We start from the raw sequence: 20,724 nt of genomic DNA, 5'->3' as shown, positions 1-20,724 counted from the left end.
GCTATTTGGATAGCACTTTAGAAAGTGCTTCCCTGTGCTTTTTCCCTTGAGGAATCACAGGTGTGAAGGAAATAGGATTGGAGTAATTTCAGGAATCAGCTAGTATAGTCCTTGCCTAGGACTGCATCCACTGCAGGGCATCCTTGTCCAATGCTCATCTCCCCTCATCTTACAATTTTGCAGACTGGGGTTCCCTGAATTCTGTTGGTTTTCAAGTCTGAACTTCCCTTCCTGTTAGAAAAGTTGACTTTTTTTTTTTTTTTTTTTTTTAATCTAGGTAAGATAGATGATTTGGGCTGCTCTTTTCTGAAGCTGTGTGGTTCAGTAGATACTCTGGAGGGAAGGGATGCCATCCAGAGACAATGCTTGAGAGGTGGGCCACTGCCAACCTCATGAAGTTCAACCAAGACAAGCGCAAGGTCCTACACCGGGGTCAGGACAGTCACAGGCACAGCTACAGGTTGGGCAGAGAAGAGATTCAGAGCAGCCCTGTGGAGAAGGACTTGAGGGTGTTGGTTGATGAGAAAATGAACATGAGCTGGCTTCAGTGTGCGCTCGCAGCCCAGGAAGCCAACCGTATTCTGGGCTGCATCAAAAGGAGCATGACCAGCAGGTCAAAGGGCCTGATCCTGCCCCTCTACTCTGCTCTCGTGAGACCTCACTTGGAGTATTGTGTGCAGTTCTGGTGTCCTCAGCATAAGAAGGACATGGTGCTGTTGGAGCAAGTCCAGAGGAGGCCACGGGGATGATGAGGGAACTGGAGGACCTCATGTATGAAGATAGGCTGAGAAAGTTGGGGCTGTTTAGCCTGGAGAAGAGAAGGCTGCGTGGAGACCTCATAGCAGCATTCCAGTATCTGAAAGGGCCTATAAGTATGCTGGAGAGGGACTATTTATTAGAGACTGTAGTGGTAGGACAAGGGGTAACGGGTTAAAACTTGAAAAGGATAAGTTTAGGTTAGGTACAAGGAAGAAGTTCTTCTCTGTGAGGGTGGTGAGGCACTGGAATGGGTTGCTCAAAGAAGTGGTAATTGCTCTATCCTTAGCAGTGTTCAAGGCCAGGTTGGTCAGAACCTTGGGTGACGTAGTCTAGGTTGAGGTGTCCCTGCCCCTGGCAGGGGGGTTGAAATTAGATGATCTTAAGGTCCTTTCCAACCCTAACCATTCTGTCATTCTGTGATTCTAAGAAGTTGGAGACAGGGCTTAGGTTTAGGATTAAGCCAGGAGAGAGCTGTGGATATACATAATTTCAGAGCTTTTGTCTTTGATAACATATCCCATCTTCTTATGGGGCAAAGCTGATCTGGCTTGAGGAATTCTGAAGCAAGAAGAAGAATTGCAGTAGAAAGGAATTGTATTGAATGACCTATTTATTGTGTGTAATGTGACTACATCTTGGAGTCTTCAGCTCCCATTTATGCAAGTTGCTGTACAAATGCAGAAGAAAAAGGTGGCCTTTTTCTTAGGGAGTTTACAGTTTCAGTTGTTATACAAGTTATTTTTACCATCCTGTAAATACCTGTTTCACTGGGTATCTGTACTTTTGCCTTGTTTCCTTACCAAAGGAAAGACTCCCAGTGGGGGTCCTGAAACAAGTGTCAAACTCCCTGGTAGGAAGCTGTTAACCACATGCCTTACCTCTTAGTGATTAAACTCTCAGTGCTGCATACAGAGTTTGAGCATGACTAGTTTCTTAAAGATGGGAAGATGGACACAGGTAAAGGCTGGGCTTCATCTCAACTGCTTTTCAGCCAACAGAAAGGTGGGTGTTTATTCTAAGCTAATTACTGAGTCTTCCTCTGTAGCTGTGGGAGAGCAATAGGCACCTCCAAGGGTGCTTTGTCCTTCTCATTTTAGATGTCCATTTTGGCTTGTCTTCTCTGATGAAGGTGCCTGTGGCTTTTTGCTGGTCCTGGCAGAGCCCAGGGGGTTGAACATGGACCAAACCTTTGCCTGCATGTCTGACACAGGATGCTATGTGCTCAGTGCTTTGTGGACATGAAAATACACCCCCAGAGTATGGCTCTCAAACCTCAGAGATCTCATACCTACAAATATTTCTCCAGTATCCATGTTTTTTTTAAATTTTTGCTTAATTTTAACAGTAGCAGTAGTGGAATTAGCTGCAGAGATGAAAAATATGACATGATTTCTGCTTTTCTTGTTTTCCTCCCTAGCCTCATGTGTATTGCCTCATAATGTCACTTACGGTTGCGAAAAGGCAGCTGGGCTGAATGTTGGGGGTCAGAAGTGCAGGACATCGTAAATTTTTAATATCTGTTTGGAGTTCAAGTGTGAAATCCATTATACAGATTATAAATTTTTTGAACTGGGGTATGTCTTTAAAGCATAGTGTGGGTGCTGCTCAAACCAAAATGATAACTACAGGCTTCTGGAGCTATGAAGAGGAACAGTAATTAAGGAGGAAGGTCCAGGGAGGGGAAGATTAGGATTGCAATGAAGGTGCAAAAGGTGAAGATGTAATCAGCTGCTTTACCCAAGTGGCCTGTTGTGAAAAATTACAAATTATAATCCCCAGTAGCAGTGATGACCAGATGGTCAGCAGTCTGACCAGACAGCAAGCTCTGTAGAGGGGGGAGCTGGTGTAACTCTGGGTGAGACAGCTGATTTGTTGTGGAGAGCTTTAATAAATAGTTTTATATTGATGTTTTTAATTCTACACCTGACAAATGAATATAAGATTACTACTCAAATCAAGAAACATGTTAGCAGTGCTCAGCATTGCCACTTAGTCTAACACAGAAGCAGAGGAGTAAGGAGAGTTCAGGCTTCCTAGATGTGTTAGAATCTGTCTGAGAGGCAGAACATTAAAACCACTGAAAACACCTTGTACACCTTTTAGAATTATCTGTATTATGGAGAAAAGAGGTCTTACTGTATGCCTTCAGTTGACTATTATTAGCATGCACGGTTATGTACTGCATGAAAGTGGTGAAGTTGCCATGTCATGTGCTATAGAAGTATCACAGTGAAATAGAGCTTGTTTAGCAAATTGCTTTTTCTTTCATCTTATGGAAAGTTAAATCCTTGATATGCTGTGTTTCTAATTTGAATATATACAACTGGCACTGTTTCTAGGGCAGAATACTTTGGCTCTGTGAACCTTTACGAGTTTCTAAGTTTTTTCAGAAATATATTTAAAAATGCACCATTAGGAAACTGGAAAAGTTGGGCACTGGAAAACAGAAAGTGACTCAAGTGAAACTTTTAAAGCATGTTTATTTAAAGTTGTAAATTTATCCAAAGACCAAAGTATGTCCCAGAAAATTTTGATACATTTAAAGTTTATGGCCTGGTTCGGAGAGGGAGGGTTCACCTGCAGCATGTGCAAATGGGTGCATGTACTTTAAAATTAAAGGAGTTGTGCTAGTTTTTATGTGAGAAATCTCTAGTTCCTAGGAATGCCTTCTGCTTGCGTTGATCTAAACCAGATGGATTTATCTGAGAGTAGTTCAGCCTCTGTTTACTTTCATTAAATTCTCTGTGTTTATAGCAAGGATGACTTACATTTTGCTTAAAAGATGCAATAAAAAGCTGACTGGAAATCAAAAGAATGACAAGATTTATTTTCCAGCATTTTTTGACTTTGATAAATGTCATTCCAAATGGATTTAAAAATGAATTTTTAAAATCCTCTTGCTAGCTTTCTCAGTGACCTTTTATTAATGCAGTGTATGAAATATAGTTTGTAACGAAACAATTAAAATACAGTGCTTTGACCATAAATCATGTCCCAAAGCTTGCAGTTCTTCAGATGTCTCAGACATTTCTCAGACTCCATGAATAACATCTTGATTCTGCAGAAGTTAGTAGCCAGCCTCAGACAGATGGCAGGGCCAGGGCTGCATGGAGGTTGTTCTGTTTTCTGTTCAGCTTTAGTGGTTTTGGTGTTACTGCTCTTTTAGATGAAGACCATAAAGGAAAGGGGGTGGCAAAAAAACCCAAAAATCTTTAGAGTCACTCTCCATAACAAGTCTCAACAGTGGAAGGAACCTTTTTGATCCAAGTTCCTAAATGCTTTATCATACCAGCCTAATTTATAGTCTCCATGGAAAAGACCTTTGCCTGAGACTTTTGCATCTCATCTGGGCAGTAATGCCTTGCATTGCAGTTTTCTGCCTTAGCAAATGCAGAGGGAGGGGTGTGATGTGGGAGGATGATGCTGTGCATACTGGTGCCATGCATCTGAAGTCTGCAAGACCTGCTCCAGCAACCAGGTAGCAGGCTGGGTTGGAAATTCAGCCTTAGACATATAAACCAGAGGGCTGCATTTTTATCTGTAGCTGCTAAAGTCTTCGTGCTCTCTTCTGATAGATTTCTCACAGTGTAGGATGCTGAAGTTGAAAATGAGCTTGCTTTTTAATGTATTCCCAGGTATCAGAGTGATTTAGGAAAATTGTAGAGTTGACAGAAACTGTATTGACTACAAGATGGAGATGAACATTTTCTTAGGTGAGGGTGTGGATTGCATGTCTTTATTTTGACACTTCGGCCATAGTGTTGGTTTTATGGCTGTGGGACAGGGTAACTGTAAGCAGGACTCAGACCCTCTTGTGGCTCAGATTACCACCTGAAAGCAGTTCTTTTGATCCTTCATCCCTCTAGGCTAAACAGTTGTTATTACAGCTCTCACAGGGAAACAAGTCCGTACTCGCCTTTGTTGACAACTGAAGTCAATAGGCAGTAATAAAGAATGTTGGCCCAGACTTCACCTGTACTCATCAGAAGTAGATTGAAGACAAGCAGTCTTCAGAGATTATGTGAAAATGATAATCCACCGGATTTACATTTGACCCACAGGTCATTCTGTCATATAGCAAGTGTATCATAAATTATACTACGATGAAAAATCCCCTCCTTTTTTATCCAGAATATTTACATTTTCTACTCTTGCCTTTGACCTGTTTTTTAAAGGATGGCCTTTTCTGTTCTATTAGTTCCCTTCAGCTCTTTTGCTTCTTGCTGATCCAGTTATACTGCACATGTGCTCCGCTTTGAATTCTTCAGTGAACTGACTTAATCAATGCATCCCACACCACCCAATATTAGAAATCACCTTACAAGGAGGCTCATACTTTTTGGTTGGGGACATCTCTCCAGTATTTGAGACAGACTACAGGTATCCAACGCAGAAGTGCTTTTATGAGACTTTTGTTTATCCGCACTGGCTATGTTGACTGTTAAGGATAGGCTGCAGCTGAATAATTCCCTTTGGTTTCAGAGGTTAATGCAGCAGGGAAACCAGATAAATTCAGGCTGACCTGAAACCTTAGCTGTCTGCAAGCTGGTGAAAAGAAGGTCTTTTGCAGTGGTCTCTATACCACATGGAAGGAACAGATTTGCATGGCTGGATGCAGATGTGTATTGCTCAGTTGTCCTGTTTGTGTGATATAAGATTGAACATTGTACTTTTTTTTGGGAAAAGTGTTTTAAATTTAACATTTGCACCATAGGCTAGCTACTGGATTGATGGCATGCTGCAGTCATGGGCCTGCAGGTAGTCAAGCTGTGTGCACGGTGTGAGCGTTGCCAAAAGCATCTCCTGTTCTTTCGTAGTGTGAGTGGTTGAGCATGTGGCACGTACTGATGCTCTTTGTTACTTGCAACTAGAATCACTGAAATACTTTGGGTGGTAGTTTCTGAAAGGAGTCTTAAAAAACATCAATAGAAAATGGATCTACTCTTCAGTTTCAGCACTTGGGAGAGAATTTATGATGTGTAGATAGAGTTCATAGATGTTTCAAGTATTTCATATGTGTGTTTAATAGAATGGATTGCCATTTTACTGAACGTAGTGTCAAATCAGCTCTGTTAATTGAAAAAGATTTTTCACATTATTGCTAATGATGTGACACAGTTTTGTTAGAGATGGTGTATAAAATAGCACTACTTGAAATGACAATGTATGCACTGAAATTATTTTTTCCCCATTTACATGCATTATTGGTTTTATTTCATTGTTGGGGAGCTAATGGATTTATAATTAGAATACAGTCACTGTAATCAATGATGAGATTTAGACTTATAAATAGAACTTTAAAACTATGATGAGGTAATGTCCCAGTGTAACAAAGGATCAATAATTAGGGGTTTACTTTGAATGTGAAAGTAGAACTTGCGAGATTCAAGCGTGAAACACTTCTAAGGAAGTGAATCTGTAACTGATGTAATTAGATGTTTTCTGAAGCTGCCTATTATTATTACTACTTTTGTTTGGTGCCCAAACACTTTTAAGCTAATTCCTCAGGATTTGCAGAGCTGCCACTATCTCAAAACTGGATGAGTTTGGTCTTTCCTGATACCTTATTTGAAGGAAGTGTTTGAAAGGTGTTGTAGACAGGAATCCATTGCTGTGGTTTTGGTGTTGTTGGGCAAAGGTAATGAATTTGCTGTTCAGAACTGCCTCCTCCCGCTTCTCTAAAATGATGGTAGTAAAGCTAGGCAGGGCAGTTTGCTGTTGTGTGGGACGAGATGGAAGTAAAAGAATGAAGAAAGGGAGAGTGGCCCTTGTGATGCCTGACATGGGAAGGATCTGGGTTTAGTTGATTCATTCAGAGTTGCTGTGTAGACATCCCTGAGTATAACCATCCTCTACTGATGACTCTGAAGTACTCATGGGGGCCTATAGGAATAGCACAACTTCCTGTTATTAGTTATGCTAAGGAAGTCTCTAGTGAAAAGATTGTCTCCCTCCTCCCTGGCAGAGCATGAGCTACTGCTGAACCCATGACAGAATGGTAAGAATAGTGGGTTTCAGCCAGCCTATCTAGCCCAAGGCTGTCTCCAGCAGTGGAGCTGGAAATGGTGTTTAGGGAGATCTGTGGAACTTGGCTGTTTAGGGTAGTCTGCTCATACTCCCCAGCGTGCACAATTGGGAAAGTCTCCACAAAGACATGTCCCTGTCTGTTCCTTTTAGTATCTGTTCATGGACCTTCTGTCCAGGAATTAATCTAATCCCCCTCTGACTCTGCTGATGCTCTCTCCCTTCACAGACTCACATGTCAGCAGGTTTCACAAGTTCATTATTCCAGTGCAAAGAAGTACTCTCTTTCTACCACCTCCACAACTTTGTAAACCTCGGTTAACCCCCCCTTATCTTTCCCCTCTCCATCATCTCTCTTCCTGATGCAGCTGCTCCACCTTCTTGATCGTTTACTTGCTTGTCTCTGTCATTTCCCTTACTCCACTAGCCCTCCCTTGAGATACACCTGGTAGTCAATATGTGGATGCGCTCCTTGTTTTTCGTGCCCTGCCTTTTTGTTTGGCTGCTTCATTTTGTGATTAATTTCTTCATTGCTTGATTTCAGGGGAACTGCCAACGACCCTTAGGTCTTCTAAGTTGTAACTGCAAGTTCTGAGTTCAGCACTGTTTAGAATTCTTTTAGGTTATTTCCCCCTAAGTAGACTGTCTTATCTATGTTAAATCTCACCTGATGCTTCTTTTCCCACTCACATTTGTGAAGTTCTTCTGGAGTTCCTCATTACTGCCATGACATCTGGCTACTTGAAAATGCTTAGGAACATCTACAGGCTTGCAGATTTCACTCTAGTCTTGGTGAATCATGACTGTTTGTGTCTGGTTATATGGTTCTCACATGGGGAGGAAACAGCAGGACAGCAGGGAACAGTCACAAGAAACAAAGAGCAGCATCTGCACAGCTCTGTCCCTGATTTGGGACCTCAGTGTCCTTCAACAGTGATCACGTATAGTTGAGAGTTGTCCCTGTGCTTTCAAACTTAATGTTGCTTCATGAGCTTGCCTGTAACTGAATCTTGTTCTCTAGATTTAGGTGTACTGAAGACCCAGTTTTCCTTTCAGATAACAATGGCTTGTACCTCTTCAAGTGAGGTATTAGTTAATGGGTGCCTTGCATGTGGTAGTTGTCAGGCAAATTGATCCCGAGGGATGTACTCTTTAATGTAGTTAGATCAAATATATAAGCAGTTCAAGCATAACTGCAATAGAAATTAGCTATAACAGTCTCCATCCACCTTTGCTTTTATTTAATGACATTGTGGGTCAATCACTGTAGTGATGTAATGATGATAATAAAATGTAATTCTGGGGAACATGATTATTCCATTTTGCTGAATCAAGGAGCAGTGAGATTTTGGTTGAGGTGCTTACAGTTGGTGAGAAATTTTGTTGTGGAGTCAGGAAGGTGACACAAGTTCTCCTGATTCAAAGCTCTGTATGTGTCTTCTGTTTTGGTGCTGTTAGATGTATCTGGCCTGTGGAAGTCAGTCCTAATGGAAAAGCATTTGTCTTGTAGGAAACCCAATCCAAAACTGACAGAAATTTGCATTATTATGAGGTTGTTAATGAATTCCTTTGCATGCTTATATCAGCCTCTGACAAAAAGCAGGGATTCAGCCGTATGTTTGTCCACTTGAATAAACATCCTGAGCAGTATGCAACTGTATGTTTTGGTTTTGGCGGCTGTAACTATTGTAATACATGTCACCAGGGAGGGATCTGGGCAACACTTTCTGATGCTTGCCTGGAGGCATTAGAAGAAACAGTTTCTCTAGCCTGTTGTTTTGGTTTTTTTTTTTTTATATCCATTGCATGTGAAAAGTCCCAGTTTGAGAGTGTCTGTGCAACAGGTTCTATGTCCTTCTTGATAGCCTTTTTTCATATCCTTCTGACTTTCCATGTGGTGGGTTTACATGTACAGATTGTGTGACTGGTGATCAAATAGTTGTGAAGAAGCTAAAAATGGTATTACTTGCTGTCTCTCTTGGCACTCGGGTACCAAGTAACTGAAGTGTAAAGTAATAGGTCCATTGCTGCCTGGTGGCCTATTTGCACTACCAGACCCCTGGTGGCAGAGACCTTCCAGCCTGAGATCATGGGCAGGCTGAAGAAAGCAATAGATGTGTTGTAGATGAAGGAGGCCTGCCCAAAACCTTAATAAATTTCTCAGGGGCCAAGGAATAGGGTTTAGGAGGGATCTGGGTCAGACTGAAATCAAGACCCTGTCAGAGTGGAACAAGCTGCTGCTGCTTCATCCTTGAACTGCCAAGGACATCAGCACTGGATGCAGTTGGGTACATTTGCCCTGCAGTTGAAGGAGTATTTCCTTCCTGCATATGAAGCACAGACTGGCAGTAATTTTTGATAGTGAAGGTCCAAACCTGTTCTAGTAATTCAGATATTAATCCAAAAAGCAAGGGTCCCAAGGTTGTCTTTGGATCTCCTATATATTAGGTTCCAGTTTGTGACAGCAGACAGACCCTCCTATTTCTATTCTGCTTTTCTGTGATATTTCTTCCTTCTGCCTCATCTTCAGAGAATAATGAATTAAAGTCAGAAATTAGCAACTCTTGTAGCTGAAAATGTGTTTTGGGGGAAGGGATACTATGCTCTGCCTTCGATTTACTTCAAATAGGAGATGCGCATAAAGTCTGAAATGACAGGTTTAGGCATACTTGTTACCACATCACAGCTGCAGGTCATAAAAAGACTACAGTAGTCTATTGTAGTTACAAAATGACCTAGTTATTTTATAATGAGTCCTGGAAGAAGCGTTGTCAAATTGCAGTAAAAAGTTTATCCAGAACATGTTTAACTTCAACCTGATGTATGCGCCATTGTTAACTTTATGTAATGCTAGTTAATCAGGAGGAGGCATTTCACGCAGAAGAGGTGTGCAGGGCTTATTCATGCCTGTGGGAATGTAGCATGAGCATTATCCACATAGAGATTTACAAGATAGTCTTACAACGTACTGTTACTTACTGGAACAAATGCAACTTTTAGCATAAATCAGTTAGGAGGAAAATTACTGGTTTATCATATGCAAGCAGTGGATTTAATATATTGTAAAATCTTTAGATGAAGCACTTTTTACAATTTAATTGGCTGTGTCATTCTTGTCTGAAAGGGGAAAATAGTGATTTTAAAGTACGTACTCAAGCTTCTTTATGCCTGGCTCCTAGTGAGAAAGGGGTAAAAACAATTTAGGAAAGGTTAAAAAAATATGAAAAAAGCACCCCAGTACAGACTCAGGTTTAATCTTGCCTGATCTTCACCTGCAGTTCACTGTTGAAACCCTGTTGAATGCACTCACTATAGGACCAATATTTTGAAATTAAAGAAATTGTATTGAAGTTCTGACTCCGATTACACAGGTGTGTTGTCAGATTCATGGACGCTTTTGTAATTTTCTCCATTCCTTGCACTGTGAATCTATTCTTGATACTTTCAGACCTTATTACTTTCTTTTGCAGTTCTATCCAACCTTCTGGTTTTCTTCTGCCGTGGCAGCACTATCCAGGGATTGATCTATTTTTTTCTCTAGTTTTCTATTCCCATGTTTTTCTTGCCTGTTGCCAGGCACATATATTTCATGTGTTACAAAGTGGCAGCAGCTAGCTTGGCTCTTTTGGATCCCTGGACAAAGGTCAATGTCCAGAGAATGGAAATACTCAGGAACTGGAAACATTATGGCTTAGTTTTTGGCTTTGCACTTCAGACTTGTAGAGAGCTTGTTAGGGTTGTAGTTGTCCTTCAGATGGTAATGGTCTGGCAGTCTACTGTGTACCTGGAAATTTAATCTGTGGCCACCTTCTCTACAATGTAATTTTTTATTAGTCTGACTTGTTTAAACCTGGGCAGATGTTTCCTGCCTTTTGATGACAGCAGGGAACCTATGTGCTAGGAACTGGGATGGAGCAGGGGATGCCCCTGCTCTGCCCAGCACCCCTCTGCAGCCTGAGGATGTCAGGTTGCCTCCATCTCTTCCTGCCTCTCCCCCAGCTTTTGGCCATTTTAATTGGGAACAACTCATGCTGTTATTGGTTATCACGGTTCTGCCAACCTCGGCTCTATGTGTGCATGCTGCTGGCCAAAACACAGCATGTCTATCTCTGCTCTCATGTCCTCAGAACTGGTGCTGGGACCTGGTACTGAAACCCTGCTGTCCATGATGCAGGCATTGGTATGAAGTGCCAAGACATTTTTCATTCCTGCATGTGAAAAATGCCTGGTGTGACATTTTCAGGTGTTGTCCTTGCTGTGCTCTTACTGGTACCAATTTTCATGTGACTTCAGAGAGAGTAGAGGATTAGCTGCTTTCCAGAGGGTTAATGGCTTTTGTCCGGCAAACCTTGGCTTAGAAAATTAACGAACATTAATCTCAGGTTACAGGGGCCTATGACACTTCAAATATTCAGTGCAGTCAGTAAGACTTTATAGTGACAAGGCTGTGATTTCTACATTTGATCATGAGTGATTTATGAAAATTTAGTAAATGGTGAAGCACAGCTCCCTTTCAGCTGCACACTGGAGTCCTCTCTGTGCAGACTTGCATGACTTAAAATCATGCAGAGTTGCTCACATTCCTCTAGAAAATGATATTTTTCACGTGCAATCCCCACAAGAGCATGACTTGAGATGAAAGAGGTACATGAAGTAATTCCTATGTTTAGTTTAAAAAACAAAGTCCCTTTATCTTATTCATAACCTTTCAGCAGCTGTAAGCAATGCAAACCAAAACCAAGGTGTGACAAACCAGAGTGCTCACGAGGGTCCCATTAGTTGTCTTTGGTTTTCCTGCCTAAGGGAAAATTGACTTGGAACTCACAAATTTCATCATACCTGAGGCCCCCTCATCAGCTGAGAGACACAGCTGTCTCAGGGACTGCTGAACATGGTTGTGCTGGAAAACCCTGTTACTTTGGGTGGTGCAAGCAGTCCTTGAAATGAATCCGAAACTTGGAATAACTTGTTTTGTAATTTTTCAGCTTCTTGCCATGTAGAAAAGCTGATGTTACCTCTGTGCCAACTGGGTAATTGAGAACTTAATGAAAAAGATACAGATTGTTTCTGCAGTAGTCTTCCAATGATTTCATCTTGCACATGTTCACTTTTTTCCCCCCCTTTACAAGAATCAGTGCCTTGTCCTTGTCTTCCCCTCATCCTCCTTTCATACACCTACAGAACTGAGAATAAAACCTCCAAATTTACTGAGAAATTACAGTTTGAGTTCTCAAAAGCATCTAGCATGGAAATGGCAATTTACAGACAACCAACTTAGATATGTTGGTTTGAAAAGTGTATTAACCATCTGGTATCTGACTATCAGGTTTCATTTGGATATTTCAAGTTGGATGCCTGACACATCCACAATTACTTGTCTCTTAAAACTGTAGACTTCTAAGTTCTCACAGAAACAAAAAAGTAGTGGAAAAGGAATGTATGTCAGACACTGCTGAGATTGCAAATGTGAATAGCTTTTACAGGAATTGATCCATTAATGGATTCCAGTCAGTTCTGACAAATCTGCTACGTTTTACTTTAAAATTCACCCAAGTATCATGCTAACTACAGATTTCATACTTAGCCTTAGATTATGCCATCATTTATATTATGCTTTAGTTAAAGCACAGCTGGTTAGAAAGACATTGCTGCTTCTGCCTTCCTTTTTCAAAATTTTGCTTAAACATGATTTTCTTTGTTTAAAAGTCCTGTTGTCTATCATAGCCCCCGTTGAAAGTTAATGGAAAAATGTCATGGAAATTCATCTTAAGCCTGTAATTTTTAATCTGAGACAACAGCTCATATGAGAGGGTTGTGATTGTTTTCCTGGCAGAATATAGGGGAGTATTCAAACACTGATGTTAGCCTGCCAGTGATTGCTGATTTGGTTTCCTTTTCTTGCTGGTCATCATGCCACTGACCACTCTGCATGGCATCCCTATGATGTAGCAGTTTGTGAGCACCACACACTGCAGTCTAATGTAGGTTTCTTATTCTGTAAATTGCTTAGCTCATAGTAAGCTCTATTTATTATTAGCACTTTGTGTCAGTTCATGTAATTCAGAAGTTCATTTGTCACATTGAATTTCCCCCAGTGTACATGTTTTCCACCATGCCATATACTTTCTGTGACTGCTATAGGTCAAGACCACACATTTGTTGCTTCAGTTCATTAATGATCAAGTATCTGCTTTATTGACTGCCTCAAAGTCCTCATTCCTCTGTCACTTAGTTTTAAGCAGTTAACCACATGAGCAGATCTGATCCTTGTCCAAACATCTCTGTTCCTGTCTGTCATTGCCAGTAGATTGTGGATGGGACAGATAAACTTGCCTTTTTTAAGCATCTGTTCATGCTATACCATTTCTTTGTCCCAGTCTTGATCTCTAGTAGTGCTTGGTCTCTGCCCTTCTCCCTGCATCACTAAGAAATCTGATCTCATGAGACGTCTGTATTACAAAGTGAAGAGTTTTGTAGAGGATTATTTTGAGTTTCCAGGTAGGCTTCTAGCATGGATAGTTTTGCTAGGATTAAGTTAATCTGTGTGAATATTCTTCTGTCTCTCAGCCTCAGATCTCTCAGGTGAGCTCTATACAAGTACTTTTTTGTAGTAATCTATGGTAGAGCATGTCAGCCAGTCTATAATACTGATAATACTATTAACCTTTAAAGAGCAGACCTTTAAAAGATCTGGGAGCACTTTTTTCTTGTTGACTTTGCTGGGAACTGGGAATTCAGCACTCAGCCTATGGGAATGAGTCCACATGAAACTCCAGACAGCCTTTCATGCGCCAGTTGAGCAGTACTTGGTTGGCAGAGTTAAATTTTACTTGGTACCTAATAACTGGGTTGTCTCAGTTCTCACGAGAAAAACTCAGGGTTGTCAGTGTATGAGAAAATCGAGGGCGTGTGTGTAACTGGGAAGGCCTTGTTACCATGTCTGCGTATCTGCAGTTGTAAAACATGATCTATGGCAGCACAAAATTTAAAATTTGGCGGCATCCCAGGAAGTACTTAATTGTGTTTGTGCTTCATTACAAGGCTGTCTCCTTTTCTGGAATTTATGTTAGCTAATTAGTTGGAAATGTCAAAGTATTTCAGATGACAGAAACATCATATATTATCATACATAAAGCAAAGCAATTAACTCTTGTTACAAATATTTATTGTGGTGTCACCTTTAATTAAATCTTCAAAACTCATAGACATAGAGCAGGTTCTTCCAAAAAGGAGGCCTTCCCAGCACTGTCAATGAGCATTTGACTGATAGGGCTTAATCGAACTTAGTGCATAAAGAGTTGGTGGCCTAACCATGAAGATACCAACATGACACAATTTCTTAATACAAGTGTCTGATATTTTGGCAAAATCCCCAAACAATTGCCCTTTGCTGTCCCCTACCTTCCCACAACTTTGCTGTAGATACCACAAATGCATTATGCTAAAGAAGATGCTTCTCCAGTCACTCCTGTTCTTACGCTGGAATAGCTTACAGGAGAAAAAATTGCTGTGAACTTGTGCTGCTGAGATAAATAATGCTGAGAAGTAGGGCTGTGTATTCGTTTAAAAAAAAATTTTTTTTAAATTTAGCTCTTGGGGTTATTCATGTGGAAATATGTTACAAATGTGACTGGTTAGTTCCCCTTAAACAGATATTGTAGATGACATGTCACTGAAAAATAATTCCTGACAGTTATAACTGAACCAGATAAACAGTTCTGCCAGCTCCCAAATAACACTGTAAAACAAAAGGGTTCTGCTTATCATTTTCCATTTCTTCATGCCTGTCAAACTATTTAACTGTGCATTACCCATCACAAATGGTCTCTGTGTTTTCCTGCTCATCTGCTATGGTCATGGTTTTTACCTTCTTTGTAGGAGGACCTGTGCACACTTGTCCAAATGTAATACTCCTCAGCTGCTGCTGATCTTTGCCTTCATCCTTGCAAAGATGCCCTTTCGAAGTGCTGCATGAGGTTTCTCTCTGTCATGGCCATTTGGAAAGTGTATTAACCTCTGTGTATGTTTTCATTCTTCTTTTTTTTTCAGGCAGAAACAGCACCAGAAAGTGGCCAAGATGGTCCCAATGTTCAGATAAGCTCAGGGCAGCACAACTCTGACACTGCAGGAGCAGGTGGCTCAGCTGCCTCACAGAGCATGGTTGCTCCAGCTGGGGTCTCAACAGGTACTTCAGCTGCAGCATCGTTCTTCATAAGGTAGTTTTTCACATTTCTACTTTCTGTAACTGCTCACAGGTCTTCAAATGTTTGTGAAATGCTGTTGAATCTTTGCCATGGGTAGAAAGTGCATGTTGTGCTAGTTGTTGAGAGGTGGAGTTGGTCACCTGGTTGTAACTGTGGCTTTCCACTGCCCTGAGGAGCAGGGATGTGATGGTGACACCCCCTTTCTGTCTGGACACCTGAGCAGGAACCTCTGTTGAATAAAACTTGAGAAAATGTGTGTTGGTCTTTGTCCAGTCCTTAATAGATATTTCCACCTGTAGCAAGTCTGTTATTCTGTCTCCTCAGAGCAGAAGCTGAAATAATATTTGTTTTTCACTCAGATCTAAGTAAAAAAGTTAGTCTTATTCAGTAGCATGTCCTATGTGTGCAAAGAATTTTTTTCCATAGTTTAAGACATTCTTTTTAGCAGTAGCCCAGAACAAGTTTTCTTTTTTTTTTTTTTCCAGGATCCTATAACATAAATGATGTTAGTTTTGTTTGTGAAATGTTTGTTGTAATTAGCAGTGTTGATTAAATGCAATAAACTGTCAAGCAGATGGTATTTAAAACAACAAAATTCAGGGCTTTGTACTTTCATTCCAAACTCCTTTTTAAATTCAGAACTGAACATGTTTTGAGATGATATCAAAAAGCTTATATCTATGAATGGAGTTAAAAGTCAAATTTATGCAGCGAGTGCTTACACAATGGTAATTGTATTGTTTCCTTTATCTTTAATATGCTTTGCATGATTAAATAAATGTTTTCTGTAAGTTGCAATCTGACCTCAGAAGGAGCTTAATTTCTCAAGTTCTGTTTTTTAGACGAACAGTGTACAATGAGTCTTAAGCATTATATGCCTACATACCACGGTCTGTCTGTACGCAAGAGGTTGGGAAATGACTGCCCCAAGAGTGGTGTGTCTAAGTTAGTGTTTTGAGTCTCTGTTAAGTGCTGCAGGTTTAAAGTCAGCACAGAGAAATGGTTGCCTACAGAGGATAATTTGATTCATTTTAAGATAGGTATCTGAAATCAGTGGGAGCAGAGAGGAAAGTTGAAGGGGAAAAGCTTGGGCATCTCTCTTATTTAGTTAAACCTAAATAAGGACAGATGAGTCCTCTCTAAAGTATCTAGGTTGAACAGAATTGCAGCTTTCATTACAGTATTTCATACTGTGGGTACGAACAGTGTGATTTAGCTTAATCTAAATCTTGGATTTATTTTAGTGTGAATCTGTATTTCATAAATATAAAGACTGACTTTCATCAGGGAATCCAAAAGATAAAATACTGTCTTCGGAAGAGAGAGAAATAAATCAGTGCCTAATAATCTGCAATAACCCACAAAATCTTCTCTCCCAGTGACGCTTCTGTCTCATTGGTCAGCAAAACTCAGTGTTTGCTTTGTTGTAAAGTGATTGTCGCAGGCTTGATTCAACGATTCTTCAAGTCAGCAGCAAGACCGTAAATGACATCGTTGTGCATTGGATCAGGCCCTAATTGCTTATCATGAATCTGTCTTTGCCTTGAGTGAATAAAAGTTTTATAGCTTTAGAAGCTATGTACTAGCTAAAACATTTTAAAACCCATTAGTACATTGCTTATTCCCTATCCATATTTCCTCTGTACAAAATTGATTCTCCTCAATTTTTTAACCAAAGAACAGGGTTGGTTGAGGTTTTTTTTTTTTTTTGTGGTTGTTGTCAGAGACTGAAGTGAGAAATATAATTTTCCTTTAACAGTTATCGGTTACCTAAATTAGCTTTGTAGCATTATTGTGATCTTTCATCACACTACTGATTAATGTATTCCAGCATTAATTTCTCAGTATTCCAGAGCCCAGCTAAGAATTTCAAAATTTAAAAGCAAGCATTCAAGAAACAAGTTCAGTTACAACTGTGATTGAAAACACAAACTGAAATGCAGAAAATCTCACAAAGTCTTGGGTGAGGTAGATCCATGATTGATCCCAGTCAGTTATATGTTGAGCCTCAGGTGGGTACTGTTGCAGAGACCTGGCCAGGCTGCTATACCACCACCAGCATTTAACCTCAGGAGAGGCTACCTCTCCCACTGCTCCTCTTTTTGTTCTTACTCCTCCTGCCGTTGGGGCCTTATGAATCCAAGTTTCCATGCTGAGTCTCCCTCCTGCCCGTAAACCGTGCAGTCCTCAGTGGGAGGGAAGAGGAGGAAATCTTCAAGTATGAGAGGGAGACAGATGCTGGCAGAAATGGAGGTGAAAGCGACTTCTCCCGGGGCCACAAGTATTGGTATATCAACAGTTTGTTCAGTACTGATGAGATACCATGTGTCTTTGCTTCAGCCTTTCCAGCCCCATCTCTTATTTTACTCTTTGCACCCTCCAGCCTCAAGCATGTTGAGAAAGAAGGTAATCCCTGCTTGAATCCTTTGGTGCAACATCCAGTTCTGCCCATCTGTCCGTTCAGTGAACCCTCTTTCAGCATCTAGAGATGAGAGAGGAGATGTTGCTGTTATGCTCTTGTCCCTATTCATTGTATTTGCTGATTCATTCCTTACTGTGTTTCTCTTCTCAGACCCTTAAATTCTGAACTTCATAGTAGAGCCAGTGTGTTACTCATGTTAAAGCACAGAGCCTGGCACATGTGCTTCCTTGTTCTCTACTGGAATAAACACAATACCTAGATAATGACACACACACATTTATTTATTTATTTATTTATTTATTTATTTATTTATTTATTCTCCAAATCATCACCTTCTTTTTTGACCAAATCTCCTGAATACCTCCATCTTTTTACAAGAGCTGTTTTGTAAAATGGGCTGTGGTTGTTAACTTCAGCTTGGGAAAAGTGCTGTTTTGTCATAGAAATAAAGGAGGACTTAGGTGAAAATATGCATGTATGTTAAGATTCATTGTCTTGGGGTGCAGGGTTAGTTACTAAAGCCTTCATAGGGGGCTTGTGGAGACTGTGCTGTTATTTCCTTAGCAGCAACAGCACTAGATACAGATTTTTTTTTTCTTTTTTGTCACGAGTAAAGGATTCCAGTCTCATTTTTCATGAAATGGCATTAACTGTTTGTACAGGTCCTAGCACAGTTAGCTTCTGGACTGTGGCATGGTTTCCTGGCATCAAATAAATGTCTTTTCACATTAAAACTAGTTTCTCTTCAGTGAAATAACATTCTTTGACTCTTGCTTGTGGGCTGGCTTGTGTCTGAGAAGGGAGGAGAACTGTACAGGTTTTTTTGGTTGGTTGGTTTGTTTTTCACTCTAGTGTGTTCCTCAGTGAGAGTCATAGCTTTGAGTTTGTAAGGTCACAAACTCAAAACACCAGACAGAGAGTTCATGTCTTTACCTGGAAAGTAATAACCAAGAGCTGCAGCAAAATGTTTACCTGATGATAAGAGGTACCCATGCTGAAAAATGAGTATCTCTAAGCTAGTCTCTGCAGTGCATACGTTGATTTTGTTAAACATATGTGCAGTCCAAATCTACATATTCATCCAAAGCTTTTTCTCATTTGAATGTTATATTTAATTTCTCCAACCCTAATTATATTCTGCTTTAAAAAAAGTATTTTGTTCATTACCTAGAAATGCAGAGTGTCTAGCATGGAAGTGATAAGTATTCAAAACCAAAGCCGAATATTCGAGCCAGCAGACAGAAGCATATTAAGAAATTAAATCAGTTTTAAGCTTTTTTTCCTCACTCTCACCTGTCATAGAGGGAAGAAAAGCATTGATTAACATCTGACTGCATTACACAAGCCAATTGCCAGGCATTTCTCCATGTTACCGAATGACCAGATGATTTAGCAGAAAATGCAACATCTCCTGTACGTCAGTGGTGGAATAAGAAAGCCGGAGCATAAAGCACAGCTCTTGGGCATGGTTGGCTGTGATTAGGCTTTCAGTTTACTCTTATGCTGCAGAAGTTTGATCTTGCATTCTTCAGATTTAAAAAGAGTGCAGCTAGGTGTCGTGGTTTAAACCAAGTCCGCACAGCTCGTTATTCACTCCCCCCCTTGCTCCCCCAACTACCGGAGAGTTAGGAAGGAGAATCCAAAGAATGTAGCCCCCACACATTGAGATAAGCACAGTTTGATAGCTAAGGTATAACATAAATCACTACTGCCACTACTACTACAAATAGTAATGATAAAGCAAACAACAAGTGAAGAGAATACAACATCTCACCAGCCACTGACCCGTAACTCACCCTACCCTGCCCGACTGAGCACCGACCAATACCTCCTCCATTCCCCCAGAGCTTCAGCCCTTTCGGGTCTCTCCTGGTTACATCCTGGGTATGACGTGCTATGGTATGGAATACCTCTTTGGCTAGCCTGGGTCAGGTGTCCTGTCTCTGCTTCCTCCTGGCCTCCCCTCCTCCCTGGCAGAGCATGAGCTCAGAAAAAGGCCTTGAACAAACCTAACACCTGAGCAGTAACTCAAAACATACTTGCTATCAGCAAGTGTTCCCAGCCCGAAAGTCAAAACACAGCACTGCACCAGCTACCAAGAAGGAGAAAAATGACTGCTACTGCTGAACCCAGGACACTAGGCTTTTTCCCTGAGCAAACTTTATATTACTAAGTGAAAATATGTGAGAGGAGTGTGGACCATTCTGTGGGCTATGCTTGCAACTAAGTAAATATTGGCATATTGTGGTATAAAGCTGCAATAAACGGTTGGGTTTTTTGTCACCTGGACACATGGGGAAGAGAGGAAATTTCCAAGAATAGGCAGAAGGGCAGCAAGGAAGAGGAGAATAGGCATGCACCTGAGAAGAGGTTAATGGGTTAACTGCCAAAAGAGACAATACTACTCCCCTGGGAGGAGTATCAAGGCACCTGAGAAATCAAGCCATCATCATTAACATGCCATTTCCACCTGTTGGTGGCTGTTGACAGTGGTGGCAATGCTGCTTGTACTGCTGGGTTGGGGGTACAGTGTTCTGGTGAGAGTGTAGGTGTCTTGTTTATCTTCACAAGGGCAATCTGGAAGGAAGTGTTCAAGGCCAGGTTGGGCAGGGCTTTGAGCAACCTGGTCTAGTGGAAGTTGTCACTGCCCATGGCAGAGGGGTTGGAACTAGATGGTCTTTAAAGGTCCCTTCCACCATAAACCATTCTATGAAGGTTTGAGTGGTGACAGGACAGCTGGAAAGAATAAAAGCTGTTTAGAAGAAAATATAATAAAAATACATATAAAAGCAAGCAACCCTGAACAATGTTGAGCAGAAGACAATCTGTATTATGTAACCCTTCTTAAATTTTAATCTTGTTTGATGTTGGATTGTCTTTGCATGTTTTCAGACTGGTTTGCTCAGAGGGTTGCTCTTGGGACTGCTGCCTTTGAAGCAGGGAAGTAGCTGTATAGTTGCATCTATGTTTCCTTCCATCTACCTGCTTTTGTTTAATGAATTTGTCTTTCAAATATAGCACTCACTATGCACTCAGTAGTTTTTTGGGTTCTAAATTATTTGCAGTGTTGCTGGGCTTTTCTTGGTTAAAACCATTTAAGTTTTATAAATTGCAGTGGTGAATCACACCCATTATCTTTCCACTCTTGTAATATTCCTTCATGTTTGGTAAAGCTGTGTCAATATAGACATGATATAAAACATTACTCATGACATGCTTTTTACAGGCAGCTTTTCTTAACTAGATATAGCATACAATCTCTGAGTAATGTAATTGAACATCTTAGGAGTTAAAACAAGCATAGTTGTCTTTTTC

At 40.7% G+C, this 20,724-nt stretch overlaps 1 protein-coding gene across 1 annotated transcript in view; it reads left to right on the top strand.

The window, feature by feature from the left end:
- Positions 1 to 20,724, top strand: part of KIF26A (kinesin family member 26A) — a 103,375-nt gene that overhangs the window by 36,086 nt on the left and 46,565 nt on the right. The window contains exon 4 of the mRNA XM_034061807.1: positions 14,833 to 14,999. Coding sequence (XP_033917698.1) covers positions 14,833 to 14,999 — 167 coding nt within the window. The remainder of the gene's footprint in view (positions 1 to 14,832; positions 15,000 to 20,724) is intronic.

This window comes from Melopsittacus undulatus, chromosome 4 (assembly GCF_012275295.1).
Source record: "Melopsittacus undulatus isolate bMelUnd1 chromosome 4, bMelUnd1.mat.Z, whole genome shotgun sequence".
NCBI classification, from domain to species: domain Eukaryota; kingdom Metazoa; phylum Chordata; class Aves; order Psittaciformes; family Psittaculidae; genus Melopsittacus; species Melopsittacus undulatus.
The sequence above is the reverse complement of the archived record's forward strand: the minus strand, read 5'-3'. Positions and strand labels throughout refer to the sequence as shown.